The following is a 19409-nucleotide window of genomic DNA, read 5'->3' as shown; positions in this document are numbered from 1 at the left end:
ATGAGTGAATATTCAGCAAATGAGCGTCATGTGGTGCAACATCATTTGTCAAGAGATCACTTACACAGGCATAGAGGTAGTTAACATCAACATTTACTGTCCTTTTTTTGTTTTTCCTGTTTTATCCACGCCTTTTTGCTTGGCACACTGCACATCAACCAGCGGTGTTAACTCTGCAATGTGTACCGGTAGCAGTAAATTAAGGCAAACATGTTCAGAAATTAGAACAGACAGTAGCACATTGTCACAGAATAAAGGAACACAACATGTAGAGGTAGACTGGGGTCAAGAAAAAATAAAAATAATATAAAAAAAACCCCAAAAAAAACAAGAGAAGTACAAGAGGAAGCTTTACAATAGACTTTGGAAGGTGGACTTTGCTCTGACTGTGATGTACAGTAATGCAGTGGCTCTCAACCTTTTTGGTGTCAAGGACCCCCAAAATCATACAGATCCTGAATTTGGTAATCTGTAATATCACAATTTAGAAATCCATAACTGTCTATAGTGTAGATTGGCAGATTAACTGTGAAACACCTGAAGTGAACAGTCTCATTGAGCTAACTTCTACTCAATGAAATAACAGTGAAACTAAAATAGTCCCCATTTTTCTGGTGGTGCTTGAGGGGGGGTCCCAGTTGAGAGCCGCTGCTGTAATGCATCCAGTACAGAGTAAATGGGTGCTGTGGCACATAAATTCCAGATACTATAAGGCTGGTATGAGGATTTCCTATCAAGAGACTAGCACTGTGCACACAAACAGGCCAGGTCATACACTGAGTTGATACAGAGGAGACTTGTGATGTTACAGAAAGTGGACGTTGACGTCAAATAATAACCATCAGTTTTCCCAGGAAGGACATCATAGCACATTGCTCCTAGCCTGTCTCCTGCTGTCACGTGATCCACATTCCTCATCAGGCAAAGATATGGGAACATATTTGGTACAAACCTACACTCAGTAAAGACATACAGTAAGAAAGAATATGACTACTTAAGATATAAAAACAAGTTGATGAATCACGTTTTGCCCTTAAACATATCACCAGTTCAGTAATTACTGATTAGTAACGTAAATACAAAGAAGCCAAGAAAACCCTCACTATGACAAAGTTCAGAATTATTTTGCTGAACTAAAAAGAAAAAGAAAGAGCACACTGTCCCTTCTAATTCAAAAAGTCATGTGTTTATAGTGTCATTAGCTTCAAAAACTAAATCTGTGCAGCATAGTTCATTTATTACAGTTACCACTTGGGTGGATGGCTTTTAAAACAAATAACCCGCTATGACTTGGGTCAGGAAACTATTCTCCCAATTTATTGACAAAGAGAAATGGTATTGCACAGATGCAGCCGCATTGAAAGAGAGAGCTCTACACTGCTGGAGCCAGCCCAGTTTGTGTCCTAGTTGCTTAAGGATCCTAAAGAAGTGAATGATTATGATGTAAACAAAAATCAGTTGTGCATTTTTTTTTTTTTTTTGCTTGACCAAAAGCCTGAGTAAATCAACCAAACTACCAAAGACACTGGCATCATATAAAATTCTCTTACAGTACAAACGTGACAGCTCTTTTCTATTTGTCCTATCTCATATGTATATAAACACGAAATCTTCCCTTTACAGCAAAACACAGAGCCAAAGTCTCTCCGCACACTGTCCTGGAGTCAGCTTTGCTAAGGGCGATGAAATGGGAGCAGCGCATCTGAGTCAGTGTTCAAGTGAAACAGACCTCCGAACCTCAGTTTTAAAAAAAAAAACAAAAACATTTTCTACATGTTAGGTGACTGCTGTGGGAAACTACGACCTGTGACGTGATTCTAGATGCTAATCGCACACACTGTGAAGAAACTAAGTCTGATATTGAAGTCTTTGCTGTTTGTGTTAGCCCTTCCATGTACCTTTTCTGCGTCAACTGCATGCGTTAAAATGTTTTCATGCCCTGTTCGTGGAGTGGTGCTTGTACAGAATGCAGTGTGTGAACATGAACATTTCAGTATGAGACCATATTGCTATAAGCAATCTGTGCTGGAGAACACTAGTACATGTCTTTGTAGATTTCCTGTAGCAGAGGGTGCAGCGAGGTCTCAGACTCAGTCTTTTTGATTTTCTGAACCAGGTGAGCATTCTCAGTAACCAGCTGACGGAGGTCGGCCATTTTCTGCAGCAGCTTGGGGAAGAGGTAGAGGGAGTCGGAGTGGTTAGCTTGGAGGTGCTGGTCCAGGGCCTGGAGGATGCTGTCCTGACTCTGCTCCACCTGCTTCACGTTCATTAGTCCGGGACGATCTGGAGAGTCGGGGAGGCAACAGGACAAACCTCAGTGTTACTCACAATTACCACTGAGTAAACTTAACAATGTTGATTTAGAAACGTCATCTTATCTCATGAAAATCTCTCTCTCTCACCTCCACAAAGAATGATGGCAGCAACAAAAAGGGCCAAGTCGCTGTCATCCAGCTCCAGAGCATTGAACTTGACAGCAAACTCAAATTTAGGCTCCATGATCTCACTGAAGGGCTTCCTCAAGCTCCGCAGGAACTCCCTGGTCACAAAGCCTTTACCATTGGCCACCAAGAGTCCATCTTTGTTCATGAGAGAGGGAAGCATGGCAAAAATGGCCTCATGCACCCCATACTTCAGCAAAGTCACCTACAGAGAACAGACATTCATTGTACATTATTGACTTCCTATATTAATTGTCTTATTGTATGCCAGAGAGCTTCATATGGAAAAATGGTGTCTTACCTGGTCATTAAGGTAAAGGTCCACAAAGCCTGGAATGCACTTGGCAAACTCAGTCAACTCCCGCACCGTTTCCACTGTGGTACACTGGCAGCGGTAGAACACGTGCACGCCGATCTCCTTCGCCAGCGGTGCACCTGGAAGTAACTGGCTCCACACTGAACCGCTTTCTGCCTGCCAGAGTGTGTCCACGTCATAGATCACAAATGGCTAAAACGAGAACAAGAATGCATTTCTCTTCAATGGCCATCTGTAACTTCAAAGTCTCATAACTAGAACAGAGCTGATATGACATTTGTAAAGGACAAAGCCATCTGTGGATTAGCACTATACACAAGGACATAGTTCAGAAAACTGCCTTCGGTTCTCTCACACTATACAACCAATTGATCAATTACCTGTTTAGCTGACACTTTTATTCAGAGCAACAATACATGAAGCTTGAAGTCTTAAACCACCAGCATTCAATAACCAACTGTAATGAGTACAAGGGCGAGCCACAACACCCTGACAATAGATGTAACAAAATATTCATGCGACCCTGTGGTCATGTACAAAAGAGGAGTGCTAGGTAAGGAAATGGCATCTGGACAGAAAATGCCAGAGAGAAAATTTTTCATACACAAACTGCTCTTGAACTGCTTCCAGAGATGTAGGACATCTACACAGTGTTTCCTTGCAACTTAATGCAGTTGTGGAGCTTTGGATGAAATTCTGGTTTTGTGCCATATCTGCCTCCATGTGCATTTAAACTGTGTTTCAAGTTTCAGTGTGAAAAATATTTTTGAAAATGTTTTTCCTTGTGGCACACCACTGCTAATTGAATACATAGAAGAAACACTTATCTGTTTAAACAAATAAATAATAAATAAAATAAACAGGGTGGCCAGGCCAAATGATTTGTTCTAAGACTGGGGCCGTACCGATGAGCCACTGGTCTTGCCTGTCAGGATGCTGCGTGCCTTCTTCTTGGTCATGCTGAGGTTCTTCAGGTAAGCCATGTTGACCTGTTTGGCCAGGGTCTTCAGGTCTGAGCCCCCAGGGTTACCAGGGCTTGACTCCTCTGCCATTAGGCCGGCCACCAGCTTCTTCCTCTCTGCCTCAGGCATACGCCCATATCTGATCGCTGAGCAAAAACACAATAACGTTAGTACCAGTGGACATTTCAGGACTAAATCACTTTGTCAGCATGTTACTTTGCCATTCCAGTCTTGCATTTGCGAGCAGCATTGGCTTAGAGAAAAATTTTTCCTCCTCACCATCATGGGACATTCCCAAAGACAGGCACTTCTGGAAGCGACAATATTGGCACTTATTTCGATTCTTCTTCTGAATCTTGCAGGTGCGCTCGCAGCGGTCATACTCCAGTTTCATCCGGATGGTTCGTCGGAAAAAGCCCTGGGTCACAAGCAACGCAGCATGTTCAGCTCAAGTTAAACAGCACAAAGCCGCCTTTATTATTCCTTCTTATCTTAAGGTCAGCTAATACACTGAGATCCAAAAACTGCCTTACCTTGCAGCCCTCACAGGCATGCACGCCATAGTGGAAGCCAGAGGCCTTGTCGCCACAGATTTTGCACTCAACACTGATTCCAGGTCCAGTGCTGTCCTCTCGGCCGAGACGCAGCTGCTCCGACAGCGAGGGGGGCGAGGAATGGGACAGGTCTGCACAGAGATCCAAAATAACATTAAGGCCCAAGAATTATATTAATATATCATCATCAATGTTAAGTCCTGAGGCTCTTCTGCCATGAGACTGGCTCACTCGTGGATTCTCTACAAACACAGAGGACAACACTTGACTGCCTTGCTTTTGTGATTTGATGTATTTGCAGCTGAAACAGGACAACAGGGTGGATGTAACATGGGCAGGTTGGATTATAACAAACATGAAAAGTGATTTAGTACTTTGCACATTATCTTAAACTGTCACAAAGTCTAGATCCATTTGAATAAATGAACTGAAGCGAATGGAATCAATTACTGCATCTGAGGAAAAGGAATCAACTTGCCATGTTGCCATTCGGGTCACAATTAAAACTGTTAAGTTGAAGTTTCCATGAAGTGGGAGGCAGAAGCAATCTTATGGAAAAATCAGTGAACGTATTATTAGCTGTGATGTTAATGTACTCCAATTGGTTAAGTAAATGAAGTTCAGCATGCAGTAGCCTGAGGCAAATGCTAAGAATACTAAAATTTCAATACGCTTGTACAATGGTTCCAAACTTTTTTCAGTAATGTACCCCTTGTGAAATATTTTTTCAGCCTAGTTCCCCTGAACAGCACAAAAAAAATCCTATATAAAAGAGGTCCAGTACAGCGCTATCAGTGTCTGAAACAACAACCTGATAGTTTTGCTTCTTTTTCACTTCTTTCTCCTTGTTTTCAGCTGTATTGCTGCAGTGTTTCAACCACAAATCCATTTCCTTGTTTTTTTGTCTGGCTTCCCAGTCATAACAAACACACGGCCTCGCTCAATGACCATGTCAGCAGATTTAAACCACAAACGCACACATTTGATTTGATGTTCCCTTTGGGAAACCTGTAGGAAATAATGAATGTAAAACATAGTGTATCGAACTTACATTTACATTTTTGTTGAACTTACTGCTTAGGGTAATTATTTTAGGAATTACACATTTTTAAAAAAAATCTTGCGTATCCCTGCAGTACACCACTAAAGGTACACATTCCCCCATTTGAGAAGCATAGGGCTAGTATAAATATAAGTCTGAGAAAAAATACACTTATTGTGTGATAGGTTTATGTGATATAGAAAATTAGGTTCCATGGTAAAACAGGCTTTTTTGATTTCATTGCGAATTGTTTGAATTGTCTTGCCTGTGTAGTTTGAAGCAGCAGTGCTGTCTTGCTTGCTGTGATTGCTCCCATCCTTACTGAGACGCTCCTTCTCTCCCTCCTGCTGGTCCTCCTTCAGGCCTTTACAAGCAGCCAAGCCATCGCTCTCCTCCTCCTGATCATCTTCTCTGGCTCTCAACTCGGTCAGCTCCACCACTTTTTCCCCCCCGTCACAGTTTGAGGCTCCAGACTCCACCTCCAGAGCTGTCCACCTGACATCAGCTGTGTCCTCGGGGGTATGTGGCTCACAGCAGCCATTCTCCCTGTCGCACTGCTCTGTGGCAGGCGGCTGAACCCCATCCATGGTCTCTGTTCAAGCTGACACAGCGGCTCCCCTTCCTGTCACGTTGTCATCGTAGCTTCCCTATGGGGAAAAAAAACATCACATTAACAGTACCTGCATTACGTTATTGCTAGTTATTTGTACAATCAAAACAATGACCAGACAAGTCCGCTCTAAATCTGTGCCTGTTATAGCCCAGGCACCATTCGCATCACTATTATGAGCTCCCTCATGTGAATTAAGACAATAAAATGTTTTCCTCAATACTAATGACTGATCAATAGCCTCACAAGAGTGTAACACTTGTCAGAACATATAACAGGGGCCAAAACGCTGCCATAAAATACAAATTTCCGCTGTAAGCTTTGTGGTAAAAAGATGGAAACACCGAAGCCCCTAAATGTGTCAGGGCTACCATCAAGCATGACTGGGGAAAAGTGTGAGATTACTAATCTGTGGGAGGGTTTGCTCATTTACTGTAAGTGGGCTGTCCTGAGCGAGTCTATTAAGAGCTGCTTGGGCCTGAGCTCAAGGGCATATCCCTGATAAGTGCTCTTACTTACCACCTGATGCATGGTGTTATTGTAAAGTCTGGACAGGCAGGCACACACTGTCTACTCCTCTGGTTGTAATTAAATTGGCAATAATGGATTCTGAAAGAGCTGTACAGTAACACAGCAGCCCACATGAAAACTTAAAAAAGCTTTGACATGTTTAAGGAAAAAGGCACATTTTCTATTGTTCTGATGGTAGCTACATTGACAATAATGAAGTCTGAATAGGTTATACAATAATAGCAACAGCTCAAAAAGAAAACTCAACAAAAAAGGTTTCTTTAATTTAGAGCAGTGCTCTTCTGTGAGAACATTTAGCCCTAAAACGATTGAAAGAAAGGGGAAAAAGCCTTGACTTTTGCACTGTTGAGACTTGCCGTGGAGGGGACAACCTGTCACACAGGTTTCTGGCAGATCTGCTGCTGTAGCCTCATCTCATGACTCAGAGTTAAGGGCTTGGCGCTGTAACTGGATACATGGGAGGTGTGGGATGAAAGGACGGCTAAGTTCACACGGAGTATGACACGGACATGCCCTTAAACTTTTCTCATTTGTGTAAAAACACGGACAAAGCTTACTGAATACAGCGCTAGCTCGCCAGCCCCCGTCCCGAACCGAGTTAGCTGCTAACCTTGACCGCGGACTTGAGGACTAGCTAGCTCCTAGTCAACTGTCACCGAGGCTGACCCAAATTCCTGCGGGTTGCCTTTAAATAGCTGCCAAGTTAGATAGCTTACCTCTCTCACTGGTGGTGGTCTCTGGCTCAGTCGGTTTCAGCTTTGAGAAACAGCCCAAAGTGAGAAATGTAAAAATATAATAAAGCAGCAAAGCCGACAGCACACGTCCCGTCCAGGATTGAGCTGCTGTTGACAAGTTGTTTGTGGACACCGACGGGAGTTAGCAGTAGCAGCTAGCGGCAGGCTGCTAACAACATTAACTTCACTATGCTAGCACAGACCCCGGCCTTCATGAAGCAGCGAGCCGGCGGTTAGCGACATCTGACTCAGCACTATTTAATTAATTAAAAAAAAAAATTAACAATGAATGTGGCCGCAGCCGCCGCCGTATCGTATAAAGATAGGTAGAGTAATGAAATGCACCTCCCCTATTCGCTCCCTGTAACTAGCCGTGCTTCACTCCCCCTCTGCCGTCGTCACATCACTGGAGCACAGCGCCCCCCGCTGGCCAGACACAGAACTGCATCTGCTCAGCCCTCACTCGTGTAGGAAAACAACACAGCAACTTCCCTGTTTCTTAAAAATACAATAGACAAGAATGTAAATGGATGTGGGAAAAAAATAGAAAGAAAGAAAAAAAGAAAGAAGAGCAAAACAGGTGCACAAGGTCGTTATAGTTCTCTGAAACTAAAAACTAAAAACTAGGTGTGGAAAATCATCCTAGTTAACTGAAATAAAAAATAGAAACTAACTGAAATTATATTCCGTAATAACAAAACTGATTAAAATATATATTTTTTTAAATATATGTACAGGAACCGTCTTTAGTTTTAGTCTTTGTCAGTTTGGTCACATTTTGCAACACAAGCATGAGGAGGCGTTGGTGCTGATGTTTACTGAGACTGAGATGTTTAAATGGCAAACAAGTGTTGGCTTTATATTATAATACCTACTCTGAATTTCTTATGTCTACTTTCTGACAAATATAACCCCATATAATGGTAATAATAATAATAATAATGATAATAATAATAATAATAATAAACTTAAAAAAAAAAAAATGAAACTGAAACAAGCAAATCCACATGGAAACTAACCCAAACTAAACTGAACTGAAAACAAAAAATAAAAACTGAAATAAAAACTGATGAAAAACGTAAAACAGTAATAACCCTGCAGGTCCACTCTGCATGTTGTTTGCCCCAGCAGTCAAGGGATGTCTCTGTTCACTAATGTCGCTCAGTGAGAGGCATCACACCAGCCAATGATGGTGAAACACACTTTACTGACTGTGTGGAGAAATGACGTAGACTGAATATATTAAAACAAAAAAAAAAAAGAGAGAAAAGAAAAAAGAAAAAAAGGAGGTGGTGTGGGTGGGGGTAACCCTGTATGGTAGGTTTGAATTTGCGCAACCATTTCATCTTTCATAATTAAAATGTCTATATTTGAACAGAAGTCTGAATCTTGTGCAGTGAAAATTACATTTTATTACAAAGGCAGGTTTACAATACAGTTACTTTGCGTGCTGCATGTGTAGATTTTTGGCACAATGGGGTTCAAACAGAAAAACCCTCTGGTTAAGGCACTCAGTCTTGTATTTACAAGCAGGTTAACTGACAATGGAAACAGGAAGTGTGAAGGCTTTTCTCTCTCTGCCTCTTTTCCTGTTGATTTGGAGAGACACGCAGAGGAAGAAATTGTGCTTTAACTTTTTCGCCTAATTGTAAAGAGTCAAGGCATTTGTGAGAGGAAAAAGAAATACACAATAAAATATTTTACTTATCTATATTACAGAGCTTCCTTTACCGATGCTACGGGCTTTAAACAAACGGCCTTGCACTGAAAATGAGAGATGACTTGTTTTGTTGACTCTGAGGTATTATTTGTAACTAGCGCAGGCCCGAGCACAGGCTGCAATAAAAACATTAGTTTAACAGTGAATACCACACATGCAGTTTCTTGTTAAAACCTGTTTTAAATTGTTGCTGTCTGTGAGGTGAGGTGAGGGAATTAAATATCTAATACAAATGGTAGTAAACTCAGTTCCTGTCACACAGTTAACACATTATTTCGTCGTCTCTCGCCCCCTTTTCTGATGTCCCTCTCATCAGAAAAATGTCACAGACACACAGCCCACGCGGCGCCATCAGGGGATGTCCATGTCTCCGTTCGAGGCATGGGAGAGGCGTTTCTCACACCCGGCACTGCTGTCAACGTTTTCTTTGCTCTCGTCATCCTTCTCTTCTGATTTCATCCTGAGACGCAGTCCGGGGTCTCTCTGCGTTGGGATCTGGAACGAGGAGAAGGAGCTGCCCAGCGATGGCCTCTTCTCTGCAAGCATCAAACAGACAAATGAAGGAAAACGCTCAAACAAATGCAATCAGATGTAAGGCTGTAAGATGATGTGTTTGACAGGAGATGAATCTGAAATAGTAAATAGGGAACAAAAGATCCCATTTCATGAAGTAAAGTGACCTCATGCCCAAGGATGTTGTGTATAAAAAATGTTGTAGTGCAGGACTGTAACCAATATATCCAAATTTCTGCCGTTCTCCCAACACCAGTCATTCAGGTGTGAATCTTTTGCCTTGATGAAGTAAATTTAAAACAAATGGAATGAAATGAAGCTGGCATCTCTGCCTCCAGTGAAAATAGTGTAGTTTTTTGAGGATTGTAAGAATAGCCCTCCATTTGTGTGATATCACATTGTGTCACCTGCTGCTTTGTGCAATCTCAACCAAACCACAGGAACAAATGTGAGGTTTCGTGACCTTAACCTTACTTGAAGGGGGATTTTATGCAATGCAAGAATTTGTGTTTGTGTTTGTGAACTTGCCCCACACTTTCCAAAAGATATTTTTAAAAGCCTGTGATGTCACCGGGGTGTAAAATCAAAGCTCCGGTGACAGTGAACGTGGAGCTACAAGATGTGAAGTTGAGTTCTCACCCCAAATGAAGTTTATGCTCTTGCAGTGCCAACATAACATATGAACCAGAGCTGAAAACACATTTTGGTGTAAGAACTCACACAAAAATCTCAGGGGTCAACAAATATCGGGTCCATTTCATTGTCCTTTATCCATGGACCATTGCCAGATTTATCTCTAAACCACTGGCATCACAGATTCAAGGGTTGGCGCTCCAGTCTCTAGCTTTAGGAAACAGTGGTGCATAATTGCTCTCAGCGACACAAGTGTGGACAACTTGTCTTTTAAAGTGGTTTCAGTTCAAATGCAACACTGCTGACGGCACCATAAAACAGAGATGAACATTACATCACGCTCACTGGTCAGCATGTCAAATACAGTGACTTCCTCTCTCTCTAAATCCAGAAGTTTATTTCAGATAACTGTCCCAAAAAGTTTATTCCAGCTCTCCTGGTATCACGAACCAGATGGAGGGGGACACGTACCGCCCGGTCCAATTGGACGCATCAGCCGGTTCATCTGTACATTCCAGTGTTTGACATTGGTGCTCGCTTGGCGAAGTTTCCTCTGGGCAGCCTGGCAGAGAAACAGAGCAAAGCAGTGAAACCCCAGTTCTTTTATCACAAAACAAAAGTACAAACTACCACGACTATCTGGCAGCTACCAAAACAAATACTACTTCTAAGATAAGTCCACATTCATAAATCAGTTTCATAACAGTGTTATTACATGTTCTTACATAAAAAAAAAAAAACATACAAACAGCTACTATAAAAGAAAGTTTTACACTCCTCGGTCCATTAAGGCCCAATCAGCAGAAGGTAAATAGCATTAGACTATAAAACAGCAACATCAGCATCATAATACAAATATTCACTGAATAAATAACGTATATATTAGTTCAACACGCTGGTACTTGTACATCATCAAACTGTAGCCAAAGCAGCCAAAAATTAAATTAAGAGAATGAATTAAAAAAAAAAAAAAAAAAAAAAAAACTGGGTCCCCAATAAACAAACAAACAGTTCTCTTGTGACAAAATGACATCAGTTTTAGTTAAATGCAGTTAAATGCAGTTATCTATATCTATCTATCTATCTATCTATCTATCTATATATATCTATATATATATATATATAGATATATATATATCTCTATATATATCTATATCTATCTATCTATCTATATAGATATATATATCTATATAGATCTATAGATATATAGATATAGATATATATAGAGATATATATATATCTATATCTATATAGATATATAGATATATATACATATATATCTATAGATCTATATAGATAGATAGATAGATAGATAGATAGATAGATAGATATAGATATAGATATATAGATATATAGATATATAGATATATATATACATATATAACTGCATATATTCATTGGGAAACAAGTAAAGCAGGATTTTGTTTTGTTTCTCACCACAACATCCTGGTCAACTCTGTGCCGGTTGGCCCGGACCTCCTCCAGCTGCCTCTGCGCCTCGTCCAGGGCCCGGGACTTGTTCTCCATCTCCTGCTTCAGCTCCTGCTTCTCCCTTTGGGTCTTCAGGATGTACTCCTCCTGTTCCTCCTGGAGGGCCATTAGGGCCTTCATCTTCTCCTCCTCCTCAGCCAGCAACCTGGACACAACAGAAACATGAAAATATTTTGTAGAAGAATCATAAAACTGGACTTCAGCTATTTATGATTGTCTGGATGTTCAGCTCCTAAACACCAGTGTTGCAGTGCTGGGAGTAACACATGAATGGAGCTAGATTTTCCCAGTAACACAGTAATGTTTTAATTATGTCTGAATTTTCAATAATTAGATCACAGTCACTTTTTTTTAAAGATTATTTTTTGGCATTTCTGCTTTATTTGACAGTCACAGTAGAGATAGACAGGAAAGGCAGGGGGATGACGTGTGGCAAAGGACCTGAGGTCAGATTCGAACCCCGGTTGCTGCGATCAGGACTAAGCCCTGGTATATGGTGCGCGCGCTTTACCGGTGAGCCACCAGGGCACACTGATCACAATCACTTTTCTAATAAAAATCGCGTCACTTCTGTTATTTGAGCAGGGGACTTCCGTGGGGTTATGGAAAATTTAACAGGTAAAATCACATCAAATATGAGTTCAAAATCACTTTGGCCTGGATGCTCTCATATTGTCCAGTGCAACAGGTTGGATCAATAAACTGCTGAGGAGAGAGCGGTGGGCAAATTATTAGGGAGATCATTCAAACTCATTCAGAAACCAGGAAAATCCATTGTCACCTACTGAACATATTATTAGTTTTTCACAGAATGGATAAAATGTAGAAAATAGTACACAAGGTGAGGTAAGGTGAGAGGTTTTCCTCCTGTCCACTGAGGTTAACAAGCAATTTAATGTTAAACAGCCAATAATCCGTATAGTAATGGCCTATGAGAGAGAAAACTGATGAGTATCCATTACTCTGATGAGAGCTTATCTGTGTTTTAGAGAGTAATGTAAAAGTAAAGCTGTAATCTACTTCCTGTACTTTTTTTGTGAGAGCAATTTGTAAAGTAATGTGATTACAATTTGTAAAGAGTAATGAGTAACTTTACGTAATTATATATTTTTGAGTAGCTTACCTAACACTGGTAAACACATACCAGACTAAAAATGTAGTGCAAGTGTTGGATACAGAATAAAAAGAGAAAAAAAGCTACTTCACACATCATCATTGTGTGCAGTTTTTTTCTCTTTATAGTCGATTAGGATGACTGGATAATCAATAAAACAACATGTTTCAGAGAGCGGGTGACAATAAAGTGGATTTGCCGTCTTATTTCATCAGGAACTTTCACTTGTAAATGTATAAAAAACCTGAAAGTACCAAGACTACAGATGTGACTGATTACAGCTCCTGGCAACTTCCTCAGTTAGCAGCTCTAACTTCCTCAGGAACAGAACACAACATGACCTCCTTTCAGCTGCAGATCATCAGCTTCACAGTCGCTGCACTATATCTGTCTCTCGATGCAGAACGGCTCCTCCCAACATGCGCTCACTGGGCCGCTGTGTGCCGGCTGGTCGTTCAAACACATGGCTCTTTATCTGACTGTGAAAGCGTGCACATGTCTGTAAGTGTGTGTCAGGGGTTACATGTAGCACCCTACCCTGCTTGGGCGTAGCGGAAGGCCTCTTCATCCCTCCTGGCTTTGATCTCCTGCTGCAGAGCCTCCTCCAAACGCCTCTGCATCTCCTCCAGCTCATGGATCCTCTTCCTCTGCCTCTCGGCCTCCTCCTCCTTCAGAGCCATCTCTGCCTGCATGCTGACTCGCGCCTTATGACACACAACAGGAGGTCATGACACACCTGCTGACCTTTTTTAACCTCTAATATGCCTATATAGTACGCCTTCAGCTGTATTATTTCAACCTTTACTCTCAGTAAATACATGTATGGAACTGCAGGTTGTTTGCAGGTGTCAGAGAGTGAAATGAAATTATTAAGATGGATAAAGATACATTTGAACAAAATTTAAAACTGATTTTTGGACATTCAATTAAAGGTTGCAGATAAGAACAGTTAAAGTTTATTATTTTTTATTTATTATTTGTAATTAAGTTTATTGTTATTTATTTGGTCCAGTACAGAGGTCATTTCAGGCAGGAATAGGCTAAACTGATGATTTTAACCATCTGAATGCACATATTACTTTTTCCCTCACTGACCTTTCTTAGATTTTCTTGGATTTCTCTCAGCAGGAAAGTGGGACAGTAAGTATAAAGCCTTGTGCATCAGGTAACTATAAAATCCATATTGTGTTGACAAAAAAAGAGATATATGACTATAATAATCAGATAATGTTCATTATATTTTTAAATAAAACTTCACAGATTGGGAATTACCCACGTTACTTCGATTTGAATGTAGCCATCCCTATGCCTAAAGTCCATCTTTCAAGTATTTTTCTCTTTATTCCTGTACCTTCTTTTGCCTCCTCACCTCCTTCCCTCCTTCAGTGTTCACCCCCTGACTCCCTCACATGGTTTTCCTCCTCTCCATCATTTTCACCCTCCTCTTCCCCCGAGACATCATATTGTCTTTCCCCGCTTTGTGTCCTAATCTCACCTCCTCAGCCTCCCGGAGCTGGACCTCCAGGGCCCGCTGGAGCTGCTCATGCTGCTGGCGCCTCCTCTGCTCGTCCTGCTCCAGCAGGGCCTGAGCCTGCCTCTGCGCCTCCTTCAGGAGCTCCAGCTCCGCCAGTTTTCGCTCCCGTTCTTCCTGCAGGGCTCGAAGCCTCTGCAGCTCCTCCTCCTTGGCCTGCCGCCTCTTCTCACGCTGCTCACGCTGCTCACGACGTTTCAGCTTCAAGTCTTTGTGGAGGGAAGTTTTCCCTTCCACATGCAGCCTGATCGCTGTTTGAATGGCTGTGGAGAGAGGAGTTATGATGTTTCATGATGTGTTGATGTAAAGATTCAGTCTAAAATTGTTGCCTGTGGCAGAATATAACATCAGTGAACAACCATGATCAGAAAGAGTGTCTGTGTTCAAATCAAAGATTACAGACAGAGAGACTCCGCTGACCTGCAGTCCATTCCTGCCTCTGCTTTGTGTCTGAGGCACTCATCTCATAAGTCTTAGACAGCGTTTTAAGGCAGAACATGCACCTCTTCCCATCTCTGTCTGGCAACACCTGTACAAACAAATAGACTCAATCAACCCATTTTTTGTCCTCAAATCGATAAGCCATAATATACAGTGAACAAGAAAGAAAAATATGTGGACTCACAGGTAATAGGATGTTTTTGATCCATTTTGAATGACCAAACAATATTTGTTCATCGTCTACTTCCTATAATAAAGCATGATTTAAGACAAATGATTCCTTCTTCTTCTTTGAAGTAACATATAGCTTAAACTGTGGTACTCTTGCTGAAAATGTTTAAATGTGTGCCATTTGATAGAAACTACCTCAGCAGATTTTTTTGCTTGTTTGTTTGTTTTACTGTGGCACAGTGTGGGACACAGTGCTGGGATGGTTACTGATTCCATGCTGAGGTCAAGAGCAAGCAAAGCAGGTGTCACTTTAAAAATGTCCCACTCAATGTGTTTTCAAGAGATTTGTCAGAAATGTTTAACTTCTAGCTCCATTTGTTATGTGGCATCAGGCTTTCCTACTATTTAGTGACTTAAAAATGATAATTTTACTGAAATGAACAAAAGAAAGCAAGTGATGTATTTCGTCCTTATTCACATATTTTGTCTTTCATTGGATGAAGTAACTCTTGCTCATGTTTATGGTGTTTACCTTTAACAAATAAAAGCAAGGTGACCAACTACATGACTCTACTGATCTATAGCATCTCTTTTGATCGATAAAAGTCTGGTGTCTCCCAGCTGTTTACCTCCACACAGCAGTTTCCATCCAGCACTATGTTGCCTTGGCAGTCCTTGCGGTCCTCCCCAGTGTAATAGGACAGGTTACTCGGTCTTAAGGTAAACCAGCGTTCCTTCCAGTTTCTCCTCAACTGGCCTTTCTTCCACAGATAGCCCTGCAAGCATCCAAAACCAACGCGTAGTGTCATTGACACAAAGAAGAAAAAAAAGCAAAGACTTTTTCTGGTGGCAGATGTTTGCAACGATCCCTACCTCTTTGAGAACATCACCAACTATTTCCCTGTATACTTCCTCTATAGCCATGCTGACTGTGGCCTTATCAATTCCTCTGGTTATCTTCCCTGAGTTCATCATCTCCAGAAAAACCCACACAGTGAAGCCATTCAGCTGCACTGACTCCTGGGAGATGAAGTCCTCTAATTCAACACAGTTGAGCTCAATACTCATAGCCGTGCATATCTTCTTTAGCAGATACTCCACCTGAACAGAGAAGAGAAACAAGAGTACAGGAATAAAGATGCTTACGTAAAGGAAAAGGTGTGTGTTGCAGCTGAATCAGAGAGCACTTGGTGGAGAATTCTTCATTATCTTTTATTTTGTTGCAAAATCCTATACAAAGGTTGGCATTACATCTAAATAAAACTGGATTCTGATTTATTACCACAGTTTCGATGGTACTTTGCCTGTCAAAGTTAGGGCTTTTATCATTGGCAGTGGTTATGAGAAACACACCACAGGAAACCAGAGCTCATGCTGCAAGTGAGAAACAAGCCCACATTGCTGCTGCATGAAAGAGGCACAAGGGGAAGAAACACCCTTAAAGGATATCTATTTGGTGGCTGCATGTACCAACCATCTTTCATTACTGATCATAGCTTTTAGAATAGTTAAAATCCCAAATACATAGAAACAGTTTTTAATGCTTTTTACCATTAATATGGCATGTGTTTAGACCTGTGATGATTTTATAATAATGCAGTGTAGATGGACCCACCTCATCGGGGACCATAACCAAAGGGTACTTGTCTTCAGACAGGAAGTTGAAAAGACACCAAAGCCGAAAAGCATCTTTCTCTGGCAGGATGGTGCAGCTGCTCTTGTCTGGCCGGTAGTTTTTCTTTGCCGTAAGAGTCCAACAGAGCTCATCGACATCCTCTTTCTTAAAACTGCCCTCCTCGACCTCGAAACATGAGGAATGGTAAAGCTCTTCGTTAGACACTGAACTGTATAGCATGACAATTTGAACAAACACAGAGAATACAGATGTGTTTGTGCTTATCACCTTATCGAGGATGTATTTGGTGAGGTAAGGCATGTAGCCCTGGCTGGAGACCGGCCCGTCATCATCATCCCTGAAATGTTCCTCTAAAGCAACTGGGTCATGTGGGATACATAAAACTGTGCACAGGTTATGGGACAGTACCTGTAAGATACAATCAAAAGGCACAGCACAAGGACTTTAAAAGACAGATTCATTAATTAATAAAGCTAAAAACTAGATATGTAGTGGTTAGTCAGGGTTAAAGGCTAAACCCATGCAGCACTCCTCCCTCAGCAGATATTCAAATTGAGAAATACTTTCAGTCTGCTTTTAGGGAACTGAAACATTTAAGTTGTATTGTAATCATATCATCCTTTTCTATCATTGATGGTGAGTGCAGTTTGTGTGTGCAACGTGTAGCCTGGCTCCTGTGGCTCGAGTCAGCAAGATATATTTTCCACAGACAAACTGTCATCATTTTCTGATGTAATACTTCAGCTGTACAAAAAAAGAGGATTGTTTGTGGGTTAAAGGTTTAAAATGTCAATAGAATATGTGATAAAACTACATAATCAGTCTGCAATAGTAACACCTACTTGTCTGTCAAAGATGGCCTTGTTCAGTAAAAACAGGCCCTAAGCGTTTTCTTGAGATCAGTATCTGAAACTGAGAACCTGCACCGGGGTGAGTTTTCTGATGCGTTTTAGGAGACAAGCAGTCTTTTCGTGTGTTGAGCCATAACCACATCCTGTCGCTTGTCTCCTGCACTCTGAAACATCTGACAGCTACACGAGTATTGCAGGAAAACAGCTCTCTTTTGAGAACATGGTGTCTTGGCCAGCTAAGACTGTACACAGCCTGCATGCATGAAGGGGATAAGCCCGGTCATGCGGTTCGGTGGTGAGCCAGTGGCACATCGCAGGAACATGGAGGTGGCAGGAATGGAATCTGATCCACACCAATTTCAAGTGACATAATGATGAGATCAACGAAAATACAGTGGCTTCATTGAAAGCCAGAGGCGAGGGCTATGGAGAGACAACAATCAACAACATGTTTCTACTCTGTGCAGGCTCTCACTGTAACAATGTTCTTTTGATTTACATGGCCTTGTGCTGTGAACATACTCTATTCAACAGGCTGTTCCCCGGTCAGGTCCCGTGCCAGAGCACCGATTGCACTACAAGTTGGTACATCGTAGCCCAGTCCAGGCACAACTGGGAGATGAGGGCTTCCATTCATACCCAGACTGAGAACAAACTGTTACTCGCCCGCTCGTACTCTTGCCATACAGAGGTGCATATTGTGTCCACTCTCAGTCGTGACAGCATTTTATTCAACATAGGAAATAAACCACCAGCATGTTCCTTATTATTAGAGAGCATAGTGTTAACGGTTTGTTTTAAAAAGGAAATACAGATTTACATCAGAAGTTAAGACTTGTGTTATTTCCTTAATTTATATGCAATATCTCTTCTCTGGTTCCGGGTGCTTTTAAACACGGGAGTGAGGTTAGTGTGCTCACAAGGTGGGCTCAGAAATGAGGTCGGAAATGAGGCAGCAACATTAAGAAAAAGTGCTAAATGAATAGCAACAGGGAGTCAGAAGAGATCCTCCACTCACCTTGAGCTGAGACTTGGACACCTTACCGCTCTTCTCCAGATCCAAGGCTGTGAAACCATACCAGATGGATTTGAGAAGCTCTGCGCGCAGCTCCATGTCTGCAGCAGCATTACACTCCTCTCTCTCTCTCTCTCTCTCTCCCTCTCTCTCTCTTCCTCTCTCTCTCTCTTTCTCTTGCTGCTGGCCTGCTCTCTCGCTTCGCTCTTCCCTCTGCTGCTGGTACAGGGCCCTTGTGTGACAGGCACACACCCACACTGTGTGCTGCTGTCACAGGAGGGGACCCGCAGCTTTACCAGCCTGCTGTCAGCGCCACCTGCTGGGTGAGGCATGGCACTGTCCTGGTGTGTCACAACACAGAGGGGGAGGGTGAAGCAAATGGAGGAATAATGAGAAGAGCGTCTTTCTTTCCTCTCTGTTAAACAGCAAATATTATCTCTTTACAAGCTGCATGTGCATATGCAAAGGACCTATAATAACAACATGGTCTGCATCCACAATGGGTTAAAAAAAAGCTGACCAGAGGATTAATCATAATTCATGGGAAATAAAAGAAACAGTATAGTCAATTAGAAACTCAATATTCAGTCAGCCTACCACAGATTCATCATACGTTATAGGTACTAGTGAAAAGTATTTCAGTTTTACAGATGTGTCACAGTGTCGTTGGTGAAAAACCCTGCCACAGTTCCCCTGAATCTCCATTTGTGTCAGAGCACTGAGAGTAGTAGGAGATGTGTATGTTTTTTTCCTAGGATGGCGAAGTCTTTTTTGTCATTTTGAGTAATCATTATGGCTTAATGATTGAGGTTAGGGGAAAATATAGATTAAGGATAGGGTTATGGTTAAGGTTATGCATAAGTTGGTTGTGGGTAACATTAAGGAAAGGCTGTAGAGAATGAATGTAAGTCAGTTAGCTCATGCCTTCGTCATACTATGGAAAAAATCGCAAGGGATAACGGGGGTTGACAAAAGCCAGGGAATCACGTGGTAAAGCGCTTTTCGCGTCGTTACCATGGAGCTGTTTATACAGACCCGCAGCTCATTGGTCGAAAGCAACGCCACGGCCAAAGCCCCGCGGTGATTCGTTCTTATTTCGACCA

General features: G+C 41.7%; 2 protein-coding genes across 3 annotated transcripts; both read right to left on the bottom strand.

The window, feature by feature from the left end:
* Positions 1–71: 71 nt before the first annotated feature.
* ppardb (peroxisome proliferator-activated receptor delta b) lies at positions 72–7608 on the bottom strand. Its single transcript, XM_030056846.1, has 8 exons — positions 7173–7608; positions 5581–5962; positions 4253–4404; positions 3999–4137; positions 3663–3865; positions 2743–2949; positions 2403–2646; positions 72–2283 (listed from the first exon to the last, which is right to left on the bottom strand). The coding sequence occupies exons 2-8, from the start codon at positions 5900–5902 to the stop codon at positions 2036–2038; spliced, it is 1515 nt and encodes a 504-aa protein (XP_029912706.1). The 5' UTR covers positions 5903–5962; positions 7173–7608; the 3' UTR covers positions 72–2035.
* A 984-nt stretch (positions 7609–8592) lies between these two features.
* LOC115362766 (differentially expressed in FDCP 6 homolog) lies at positions 8593–18537 on the bottom strand. Of its 2 annotated transcripts, XM_030056840.1 has the most exons (12): positions 18310–18537; positions 16708–16848; positions 16420–16605; positions 15678–15905; positions 15434–15580; positions 14818–14880; positions 14613–14721; positions 14157–14455; positions 13199–13365; positions 11494–11692; positions 10528–10618; positions 8593–9446 (listed from the first exon to the last, which is right to left on the bottom strand). In XM_030056840.1, the coding sequence occupies exons 1-12, from the start codon at positions 18403–18405 to the stop codon at positions 9262–9264; spliced, it is 1911 nt and encodes a 636-aa protein (XP_029912700.1). In that variant the 5' UTR covers positions 18406–18537; the 3' UTR covers positions 8593–9261. The 2 variants fall into 2 exon arrangements, with proteins under 2 accessions (XP_029912700.1, XP_029912701.1); XM_030056841.1 differs by lacking the exon at positions 14818–14880 and having other exon boundaries at positions 18310–18534.
* Between the last annotated feature and the right edge of the window lie 872 nt (positions 18538–19409).

The sequence above is a fragment of the Myripristis murdjan genome, chromosome 7, assembly GCF_902150065.1.
Source record: "Myripristis murdjan chromosome 7, fMyrMur1.1, whole genome shotgun sequence".
In the NCBI taxonomy this organism is placed as follows: Eukaryota; Metazoa; Chordata; class Actinopteri; order Holocentriformes; family Holocentridae; genus Myripristis; species Myripristis murdjan.
The sequence above is the reverse complement of the archived record's forward strand: the minus strand, read 5'-3'. Positions and strand labels throughout refer to the sequence as shown.

Bases quoted from the DNA above. Each gene is read 5' to 3' on its own strand.
- ppardb (XM_030056846.1), bottom strand. From the start codon at position 5,902: ATGGATGGGGTTCAGCCGCCTGCCACAGAGCAGTGCGACAGGGAGAAT. The intron at 4,405-5,580 runs GCAAGACAATTC...ATCTCTGTGCAG, and splicing joins TGCTGCTTCAAACTACACAG to ACCTGTCCCATTCCTCGCCC. The intron at 3,866-3,998 runs GTGAGGAGGAAA...GTTTTTGCTCAG, and splicing joins TTTGGGAATGTCCCATGATG to CGATCAGATATGGGCGTATG.
- LOC115362766 (XM_030056840.1), bottom strand. From the start codon at position 18,405: ATGGAGCTGCGCGCAGAGCTTCTCAAATCCATCTGGTATGGTTTCACA. The intron at 14,881-15,433 runs GTAAACAGCTGG...GCTTTATTATAG, and splicing joins ATGGAAACTGCTGTGTGGAG to GAAGTAGACGATGAACAAAT. The intron at 14,722-14,817 runs GTGAGTCCACAT...TTGTTTGTACAG, and splicing joins TCAAAAACATCCTATTACCT to GTGTTGCCAGACAGAGATGG.